This window comes from Typopeltis vanoorti, chromosome 3, assembly GCF_054136105.1.
Source record: "Typopeltis vanoorti isolate ZY-2024b chromosome 3, IOZ_Tvanoo_1.0, whole genome shotgun sequence".
Taxonomy (NCBI): Eukaryota; Metazoa; Arthropoda; class Arachnida; order Uropygi; family Thelyphonidae; genus Typopeltis; species Typopeltis vanoorti.
In genome coordinates this window covers 88,596,743-88,608,190 of record NC_143551.1, presented here as the reverse complement: position 1 = coordinate 88,608,190, position 11,448 = coordinate 88,596,743, and the positions used below count along the sequence as shown (strand labels likewise).

At 37.9% G+C, this 11,448-nt stretch overlaps 1 protein-coding gene across 1 annotated transcript; it reads right to left on the bottom strand.

Annotated features, from left to right (window-relative positions):
- Positions 1–9,718: 9,718 nt before the first annotated feature.
- Positions 9,719–10,603, bottom strand: LOC150108361 (uncharacterized). The gene has a single exon (XM_090390452.1). It carries the CDS (start codon positions 10,601–10,603, stop codon positions 9,719–9,721), a length of 885 nt encoding a protein of 294 aa, XP_090246578.1.
- Between the last annotated feature and the right edge of the window lie 845 nt (positions 10,604–11,448).

Sequence of the window (11,448 nt, the reverse complement as noted above, 5' to 3'; positions counted from 1 at the left end):
AAGCAATAAAATTCTCGGTTTTTATTGGTTGCCTGAGTAGGCTAACTCTTGGTATAATTTTGTTATTCTCCAGTACACGAGTCGGTGAGTGTTCAAAGTTTCCCAAGAGCATTTCGCTAAAGTAAACACCAAAGTAAATCACAAATTCAATTGATAAAACAGTGGGGAAAAAAGGAGAAAGAACACTCTACGTAATTTCTAAATATGAATGCACTAATTGTGGTAAATCAAATAATCGCAAATCTCTTAGCATTTCTTCGCCTGTCGTGAGAGCGTTCACTTGGAGTGTGAAGAACTTCTGACTTCGTGAGCACATTTGGCCGAAGAAGCACTAATTAACTTATGCAAGTTAACTTAATTTTCTAAATTAAACTAATTATTCCCCCCCCCCCAAAAAAAAAGGGTTGACGATTTGGGTACGTGTTAACCAGTTTAGTCGTCCATTTGCTCACTGAATAATAGGAATAGCTACAAAAAAGTGATGAAGGGAAGGTCTCTTTTCTCGTGCTAATTGGCGCATTAAACAGCTGTTTCACGCAGTGTGACTACCATCCGTTTTAATATTCTAGTCTTGCTCTTGTGGCTCCAAATAAAAATTGTGGGGAGTGCTACAAGTTATGCAACTATGGTGCGAGGCACTTTTGAAGGAACTTAAGAATGACTCCAGGATAAATGTCAAGAATAATGACTTATGTGAAGACGAGTCTGCAGCATGCCTGTTTAGGTTGCGACAATTCTGCCCTATCGTGGAATGGAAAAATTTTAGAATAGTGACTATTTATTGATCGTCAGCTTCAAAGGCTTATAAGAATGAGAATGTTTTTTTCTTTAAGTTATACAACAAAGACATATCACCCAAGAGCATGCATCCGAGTTTGTATAGTGATGACACATAAGAGCAAGGCACCCTACCCTGAGATACTGTCCCTGAGATACATTCCTGAGCTAGAACAATAACGTTCTAGATCACCCAACACGCACGGTTGGCCGTAAACAGGCTGACATCAGAATTGGTCTCATGGACATCACTGGATCCTTTCGTCCCCATTAAACATGCGATGACTGCTAATTTTTATCTAGGGATTATTTCGGACAAGATAACACAGTGACCCGATGGATCTGAACTCTTCCAGCAAGACAACGGTATCACAAAGCTGGCATCGAGTAAGCGTGGTTCGAAGAGTGTATATCCAATCATACTGTACTCTTCTGCCCAATAGTCCTGATTTGAATTCTATCGAAGATTTGTGGGATTATGCAAAATGGGGCGTCCTCTGGTTGACCTTCGCTCGGTCACCGAACTCCCGGACGTTATTCTGTTTGGTTCAGTTTTTCAGGACACCTTCTGTAGTCTAGAATACCGTACTGAATAAGTCTGTATCCAAGCGCCATCATACTCTTAACATTGTCAACAGCTAAGATCTTGTTTTAAAAAATCTACATAGCGTAAATCTTACTCGTTTAGGTACTTCTGTAATGTGGTTTTCAGCTTAATTATCAATTTTTAATTCTAATTAAGGTTATAGTATTCACGTTTTCTATCTCCATGCAGTTATACTTTTAATTACTTTGTTATTACTAGGAATACATGGATAAAAATTGGCTTTACTAATGCGTGTATTTCTAAGTTGAAAATTCTAAATTGTTTTTTTTTCAGTAATGAGAGTAAGCTTATTAGCGAGAAACCAGTTTGTTCGCATTTTCAGATTTGTGTTTACTAGTTCTGCATTTCGCTTTCTATAGTGAAGAGTGAATACACTGTCGTCTGCAAAAATGGTTCTTTTACTTGATATCTGCACCGTAATTTAGCTGAAGGAAATGTGCTATAGCTTTTATTTTTACTGTTTGCGAGCTAAACATTAGCCAGTCAAGAGCGCAACCTCTAATTCCGATAGTCTGCAGTTCTTTTAATAAACTATCATCGCTTTATCGGTTAGCGTCATCCCCCTTTGAAGTGGTTCTTTTGCGCGGTTGGTATCTGCAGTTAGAGCACTAGAAATATTTTCTGGAGAAAGCAAACGTTTTATCTTTTATGACAATAAAATATCTTCAGTGACTTGAAACATCAGTATACGTTTGTACCTACGTATTATAACAACGGGCGTTATTTTTTAAATGAAGATAGTGAATACATTAGAGTTGGTAGAAAACTAGTCGATCGACTGAAAACGGCTCTGCTGCAAGACATTGCAGCCTGTTCGGCATTGTAAAGTGAATGCACCGATCAATGCCTAGAATGACCGTTACCAAATAAATTTCATTTCAATCCTTTTGCTCAACTCACTAAACTTGAATTCCCCCCCCTTAAATTAAGCGTTAACACACGTCTTTACGTTCTTTATCCCCCCCTCTTGTTATATTGTAACTCAGTTTAGTACAGTAATATTCATTTTGAAGTCTATGAAGGAATACAACAAACACCCAACGCCGAATAGGCACAGTAGAAGCATGGGTTCCTCACTTTCTAAAAATTACTGGAAGTTTTTATTTATTATTAATTAGTAAGCTAATATATGACCAGTAGATATGACTTAAATCGCGTGAACAACACGGGAATTCTCAGTACAGCTAGTAACAATAATTCTACAATTTAAATTGTTGTTCAGCAACAGAGAATGCTGTCGCCTGCTGCTTTTTCTTCATTTCTAGTTAGGATTCGCTACTGGGTTAAAGCCTTTAACTTAATCGATATCAAATTCTTTTGATCGAAAAGACATGGGTTCGAATCCAGTCCATTTAAAGAACATTTATAATTTGTTTTAAGTGAAGGCAGGTTTCATACGGAGCAGGAAGCATGAGATTTTTATCCAATAAAACAGGGACATCGGTCAGAAGAACACACGCAATGTACAGTCATAACATACGTAATTTCAAACATTTCCAACCGGCTGGATTTACGGTTCGTCGATCGGTGACTAATCGTATGCGTTTTCCTGTTGGCCGTTTAAGCAACTGTGTGTGATCATCAAACCATCCATGACCTTAATCAAGGCCTATAGAAAGAAGAAAAACAGTGCAAAGATCAAAGTCTGTTGGGTCCATGATCAGGTGGTCCTTTCAACGAAATCTTCATGGGGATTGAGAGTACTAAGACTGTCAGATTCATCTTTAGTGGTACTTTGTACAAGCTAGATGATACACGAAAATAACTGCAGTTTTCCTTGCAAACAGCGAGATATTAACAAGCATAGTTCTTTCCACAGATATCTTTCATGGCGACACAACAATACGTTCTGTTGGTGAGCACAAACTGAGGCTTTTGTAATTGTTGTTGGATTTGAATTCACTTTTGCAGCAAATATAGCATTATTGTCGGTTCATTTTAAACAGATAATTGTAACCAGTGTCATGTTTGCCTTTTTTTTCTTATTCAGACATTGGGAACTATTTTTCATCTTGCAGAAGGCCACAACACAATAGCATGATTCACAACAGTGGACGCGCAAGACCATTCTGAAGAAATCACAAGGCTCTCGAGAGAAAGAAAGTGCTGAGAAGTGAAGCGTAGCTGCAAGCCACAGCTACAAACATGACACGAGCCATCAAACGAACCGTAGTTGCTGTTCTAAGAACAGAACGAAAATGCGATCTGAAACGAAGTCACTCTTCAGTACGTCACCCTTCACTTACAGGAAATATAAAGGGGAAAACTATGACAGTATTATATTTTTACTTTTAAATGTGAAAATGAGATGAAATGAATTTAAATTTACAAAAAAGAAATCACAAGATAGGACTCTGTCTACGTGTATGTTTTACTTGTTAGACTCGAATTGCGTCAGTGATTTGAAAGACAAAAACTGGAAAGACCGATTGTTTGAGGGTGGCGAACAAAGGCCCAAGAAAGGTCTTAAAGCAACGAAGTATGCCAATCATTATTTTCTTGACTACTTCTGCAGCTTTTATTTATTTATTTTTTGTTGTTGTTAAATGATAGCTCAATGTATTACTGTTTTAAAACTATGCAGGCAAGTTTTTTTTAAAAAAATCTATTCAAGTGCTTAGATTATGCTCCGAAAGTCGACCTAATTTGTCGTTAACGATTAGCTAATCTTCATTTAAAAATAATTACAAATAGACTCGTGCCTACGATCATCGAACACAATTCGTCGAAAAATTTGACCTTTTTACGTCACTTAAGACATATCTATTTCATTGTCGGAAAGGGCTCAATCTATCCGAAGGAATACACGTTTGTATTCCGACAGGATACTTAACTCGTAAACAATTCAACTATGAATAACATGGTGCAAAGAGAAACATACGAATTGAATAAATTGACCGAGAAACTTATGAATTCTTTTCCCCTCCCACGACAGCATGCTCCCTTAACCACAGTTGAACAACCATTGTTGAAAACTCTCCTCCCCCCACCCAACATCAGCTATTTGATGTTCAAAAAATAAGCCATCTATTTCAAACGGATCTGCATCTGATATGTTCTGGGGAAATCGAATTATCAAAGAATATATATCGATAAACAGTTTGAATGTCTCTTTAGCTCTGTTAATACCTTCCACAATGTATCCAAATAAAATTTCAACTTTATATAAACTTACATTTTCTCAAGTATCGTTTTCATTTCATCTTAGCATAAAACCAATCGAAAGGAGAACCGTAACGGAATCCATGGCAGTGTAAAATGACATCATCATCACGAAAAGCGACATCTATATTAATTCTGAGCAACAATATTAATAAAAGAACTGAAATCGCCCAGAATCAGCGAAACAAATTTAAGATGAAAGACTAATCCGCCTTATTCTACATAATTATATTATTTTATTAATTATATTATATTCTATAGAATTACACTAAATTATATATAATTTAATGTAATTTTATAAGGATGTATTGGGTGAAGGGTCAATCAAAACTGACTTAAGGAGGATTAAATAAGGTACATTGGATCAAGTTATATAAAATAATCATGAGCATCGAACTCGGTTGAACTGTTCTGAATTACTGCTGAACGAAGTAAGGCCATGGGTGCCAACGTATTATATCTGTTCATTCAGTATGTTCCATGGCTAGTTTGTCTGTTTTTATGGGACGAAACACTCAAGTTACCTAGAAAATGTGGAAAAAAGCTTTGTTAATTTACGAGTACACTGGCTGGAAGATTTTCTTCCACCAATCACGTTCCGATTTCAAACTTTCGGTTTGTGTTACTGCTTCAGAACACCAAAAAGATGGTAAAATGTCATTCTGTACCGATAAATGATTCAATTCCCAACTGGTAGGTAGGTCGTGTGCGATTACTTCGATACATGAATTGTTTGCACTAAACTATATGAATCAGCTCGAGCTTGAATGAATTCTTAGTCTAAACTAAATGAAAGTGTCATTCACAAAAAGCGAATCCGTGTGTCACAGGAATGGTAACGTAGGTAGCTAGAATGCAGACTACGTCACCCAACCAGCCAAGCATAGACGAACCCGATACTTTTAGAAATGACGTTATGCCTTCAATAACCAGGTGGTTGTAGCGATTTCACACCTATCCTATCTATCTCAATGGCTTTAACAGGCTTTAAGGCCCACAACCTTCCATGCATGCTTGGATTCCGTAACCGAAATACGAGGATAGAATGGTCACTCCTATGCCTCGAAGTATTCTTGGCTGTATTCTTGGCAAACCGGCCCTGTGTGTTTTCGGGACCGGTTTGCCTGTTTGCGGGAGGAAAAACCCCAGGATAAACTAGCGGAAAAAACCCTGCTGTCCACGCCCAAGACCGGCTAACTTGGCTGTGGCTGAGGAAGAGCCACTAGGCTAACCGCGCAGACAGCGATTTCACACCGCCTGATGAAAATCATCTAATGATATTCGTAACATCCAAGCTATATTGAACTTCCAACCTACAGCCACTTGGTTCGAGAGCAGAGACGATATCCACTAGACCAATCAGGCCAAGAAATGCACTGATTTTGAATTTTAATTGTAACTGTTCTTTTAACTGCCTTTTCAACAACCGTATTAGTAGCTCAGCGGAGACCTTAACGTAACCAGAAATGAATTTTTTTATCTCCAGTTAGCGGGGTCCCAGATAATATAACCCTTAGCCTACACGTAGTATTAAAATGTACCGCAGGCATAACCAGTCCTCAAAACGAACAAACATTCGCTCTGAGTACTGGTTATTGATTTACTTTCGATCTACTTCTATTGATTTATCATAGATAAATCAATAGAAGTTGATCGTAAGTCCTGCTGAAGTGACCATCACCAATCAACTCAATTCCACACCCGGTCAGATACCCATTGGCTGTTTCAGCTTCAAATTTACAGAACCATCTTCTCTTTTTTCCTCTTTTCATTCCATCTATCCCTGTTCTTTGAAGCAGCTTTTCCCTCCCATCTCAACTTTCAGTTAACAGATTCCTCCTTTCCTCTTACTCTCCCGTCTACATATGGCATAGATACGCTATAGATCTTTCTTCCGTAAATCAAATATATAAATATATCTTAAGATATATTATAAATTTATATATAATATTTATAAATATATCATAGTATATTAAAATAATTTTTATAAATACTATATATATATATATATAACTTTAAATTTTAACTTTGAAAATAAATTGATTTTTTTATAAATACTTTTCCGACACCATTTAAAGAAATGGAGTTGATCTTAGAAATAAAGTGTTGAGTAAAATCTCACTAAATTCCCCGTGTGGTAGCTGGGATAAGAATAGCTCCACTGCAGCCCAAGCAGTGGAGAGTACGAGGCGACTAAAATGGACGCAGAATTTTGTTCTCTGAGATTTTTTCCGGAATTTTGCTCCTGGTGAGGGGGGGTTAGATCTCGGAGGGGGGGTGCCTGAGAGAGCATTTTGAGTCTCTGGGGAGGGCGTGGTCCGTGAGGGGCCTTGTCGGTGGATACTTTTCCCTGGAATATGGGCAGTTCTGCTCAGTGGTGGTGGGAGCCAGTCACTGGGTGGAACCAATGCTGAGTTGGATCGTCTTTCGGCTACTCGTAGGGAGTGGTCCTGGCGATCGTCTTAATTTTTAGAGGTGGCTTCACTTATTAATTCCACTGCAGTCAAGCATGTCGTACGAGGCGACTAAAATGGGTATCCAGGGAGGGTAATGGATGGCAATGCTGTATCCAATGGAGTTTAAACTTAGGCTATCCTATTGCTGTTACACTCCTTCCATGATCAGAGCTTATATAGCTCAATCATAATACCCTATTCATAGATTTTCTCAATCAGATGACGGGATAAAAAGTCAAGGACTCAGTCCATCTACCTCCCTCCTCCAAAAAAAAAAAATCTCACTAAACAACTCCGTGTGGTGGCCGGGATAAGAATAGCCTCACTGTAGCCCATACATGTCGTACGAGGCGACTAAAATTTGTATCCAGCGAGGGTAATGGATGGTAATGCTGTAGTCAATGAAGTTTTAACTGAGGCTCGGCTATTGCCGTTTTACCCTCCTGCCATTATCATAGCTTATAGCTCTATATTACCCCATCCACACATTTTCTTAAGATAACAGGGAATATGAAAAACATTTTTGCTTCACCCATCTAGCCAAAAAATCTCACTAAACATTTAAGCAGCAATCGGATGTAAATGTATATCTGGTTATATATATTCTGTATGTCCCTTCTTTTATTTATATTTATGTGATAAGAGCAGTGGTTTGTTATGGCCAAATAAGTAATTTGTCATCTTTGTTATTGGTATATGATTACTGCTCATGATAAGGCATTTAATCCTGTCTGCTGTGACTATAAACTGTATGTTTTCTTCTTGTCCGATTTTCTTGTGTTGCGGGATGAAAAATAAGAGTTTCCTGGAAAGGAAATACTTCCAACTCCGTATGTCATCATCTAATTAACCTTCACTTGAAAAGTCCTAATAAAGTTTCTTAGTTTCCTAGGAATTGGAACTCGGGTTTTGCAATCAAAGGACGTTGAACTCAATACCGACTCAGCTAAGGAGACTCGCATACTAAATTTAGTAATGAGATACTGTAATAAAATTATAGTTAATACTACAAATTAAAAAAATTAATAAAATACTACAACTAGCCGATACTACAAAACAGAAACAAGACAATCAGAGGGAAAAGAGCGATAATGAAGAAATGAAACAAACCGGAAATTTATTGAATATACTGAACTATGCAGAACAATTCGAAAATGTATTGAGGCAGAATGAATTTTCAATTGACAATTCATACAATAAAAGATTGAAGAAAAGACCAGTCAAAAAATGTCAAACAGTAGTTGATGAACAGAAAAAACAAATGATTGTAGTCAACATACAAAATAGCAAAAAGAAATGAAGAATTTTACTCACTATTATATAAAGATGTCAAAAGAATGGGAAAAGACAAGACTGTGAAAAAAACCGAAGTGCCAGACATTCTACTGGAAGAGGTTTATGCTGAGCATCCAAAACATACAGAATGGAAAATTGGCAGAAGAAGATGGAGTCATAGATGAATTTCGAAAAACAGGTCGTGTAGTGATGTACAAACTCTTGGACAAAACGTTTTATCCTATATCTGAAGAAAATGGTACTGTTATTCTGATAAACAAAGTAGAAGAAGTAGCCCACCAAAAACTATCGACTCATTGGTGTACTATCGGTGATCTACAAAATGTTTACAAAAGGCCTGCTCATAGCCTTTGTGCAACTGTTGCAGCTAAAAGAGCAGGCAGGCTTCAAAATGGCTTAATCAGCTACATATCAGATTATTAATGAAGCAATGAATAATAATAACTTCCATTATGTCTTGGATTCATTAGTCTTGGATTCATGAGGAAGCCAAGCCTTTGATTCAGTAAAAACGTGTGCAACGCCTAAATCACTACAGCATCAATAAGTAGAAGAGAAATGTGTAATAATGAAATCAGCATACACTGTGGGAAGAGTCGTTTTGATGAATCATCTGTATGGTGGAAATGAAGTCAGGCTAAAGACAAGGTGAAACAGTATCCTCAAAACTACTCACATCTTTAGAAAAACAAATATACAAACTTATATAGGTATGGAAGACGGGATCCGGAAAAGTTGCCCCCAGCATTTCGCCCCCAGCATTTCGTCCCCAACATTTCGTCCCTGTAGATAATGAGTAAGCTACAAAAATGTAAATAATACACCTAATTTTTAATAATCCTAATTTATTTTGTTTTAATAGAATAAATGCACATCATTATTGTTTAAAACTCGAAGTTGTATACAATGCCTCTAAGGTAATCAATTACATTACGATTTTGAAAATCTTGGACTGTTCTTTTGATTCAAGCAGAAATTGCAGCACACTTCTTGTTTCTTTGATTGCCTGAATTACCGGAATTAGTTGTGTAATTTCGAAATTGTGCAGCCCTTGTTGTTTCTTTAAAGACTCAATTTAATCGGTAAATATTTGGGAATAAAGTAGCACAAGTTTCCTGAAATCCCCTGTGCCACCCTTCCACGCCGTTGTTGGTACGTTGCTGATCATTCAGTGTTCATGTGTAAACATTCCACAATTCGATGGCAAAAATGAGTAATTGCAGGCCTCTCCGGTGTCTTCTTCTTCTTCCAATATATGTATCTTCAAAGTAGTTTGCAATCACCGTAGCTTCAATGGGGAAGTCATGAGCTTCAACTAAATCTTCAAATGCTTGAATAACGTTAGCAGGAGGAATAAATGCCAATGCCGGAATCATTCGAATCCAACGAGCAAATTCATGGTCTTGTTCGTATCGGGCTTTTAAACCTTCATTCTGTACCTTTCGCCAAACGCTTTGGGAAAAATGAAAAAACAACTGGTATTTACAATACTAGGAAATTCTTGGTGGAAGGCTTGCATGGCACTTTGTTCGAAATCTGTCATAAGTCGCTGGGGTTGGAGACCCGGTTGTAGATTTTTAACTTCTCGAAGCAACTTGACGTATGTGGCACGAGTTTTGTTTGGCAGAAGCGCGTAGACCACTGTAATAACTGCATTGAATTGAGCCACATGAATTGTATAAAGCTGCTGGAAAGGCGTGGGTGCTGTGCTGAAAGTTGCATCAGAAAAGCACTCCTGGCTACGCGCAAATAACTGAAGATTGTTACTAGTGGAAAAAATAAGCATACGACCCGGGAGCAGTTTGTCCTGAGAATCATACATCAGAAACTGTTGTACGTTACCATCGATAATAATTTCTTGATACTTTTGTGGAATTACTAGGTCCTGGAGATTGCTCGGTAAAGCAGGAGTACCATTGTTGCATCGAACATGACGAATGGTTCGTTTAAGCGAATCCTTTTTAGGAAGTAATGCAGTGACACTGGCATGAGCCTCTGCAATTACTGATGCAACAATTTGCTGTGGCCGTTCGTTCGTGGTTGTTGCATGTTGCCGTATTTGACCAATCAATTGCAATACTTCCGACCTTGCAGCTTGAGCTGCATGGTTATGTTTAGTCACGACTTTCACAACTGGGCCTTTCAAACCCTCTGTCCAAACACGCCCTTTGCAGGTGGAACGTTTTTTTTCACAAACCCAGATTCCATGTTGTTCATCTACAGTTCTCTTTGAAAACACGTAAATGTGGTTGTCCTCATCTACCCATTTTCTTTTGCCTCTTATTGACGGAACACTTTTTGCCATTATACACACAGGATTAATCAATCAAGATGCAAAAATAATATGTGGATATTGCACGCTCAGCTTGTTCACGCGATGCACCGCCGATAATGAGGCGGCGAAAACAGCAAACAGGCGCTGTCCACTGTTCCCTTCCCCCCATGTCCGTTACTAACCACGTGACTATCGCCCTCGTGGTCGAGTATGTATTCTTTCCATGGTGAAAGGATTAACAGTTCCGGTTAATACTTTCACAATGGAAAGAGAACCCTGAAGACATACAAAAGGGGAGAAATTAGTTTAAAAGCTACGTGACAATTTGTACATGAATGTAATTTTAAAAATTTGTTCGGAAAAGTTAGAGTTATTGGAAGTTCGGTTCGAGTAATTGAGAGGGTTTAACATTGAATCTTCACTAAAGGGGCTGGGACTTCTTTAAAAATTCGAGTTATCGAGAGTTGACTGTATTTACATTTTTGTAACCTACTCATTATCTACAAGGGACGAAATGTTGGGAGCGAAATGCAAATGACAGAGTTATCTTTACTTCAAGTCCAGATGAACTGCACACTTGTATCTGTGAATTCCAAACTGTTAGCAAGCCATATAAAGATAACCCTAAAAAAAGGTCCAAAGAATATCCATGTTCTTGGTCACTTGCTTCACCACGTGTTTTTAGACAACAATTTAAGAGTTCGATAAAGGACGTATTGTGGTTGCCCGTCTGGCTGGAGCCAAGATTTTGAAAACAGCAGACCTGACTGGTTTCTCAAAAGGCGAGATATCTCTGGTGTTTAATCAGTGGAAAAATAATCCACATTGCTTGTCTAAGAGGCGTAACTGTGGTCTTAAGAGAGTCTGTCAGGAAT

Excerpts from the sequence above, each read along its gene's own strand:
- LOC150108361 (XM_090390452.1), bottom strand. The coding sequence starts at position 10,603 with ATGGCAAAAAGTGTTCCGTCAATAAGAGGCAAAAGAAAATGGGTAGAT.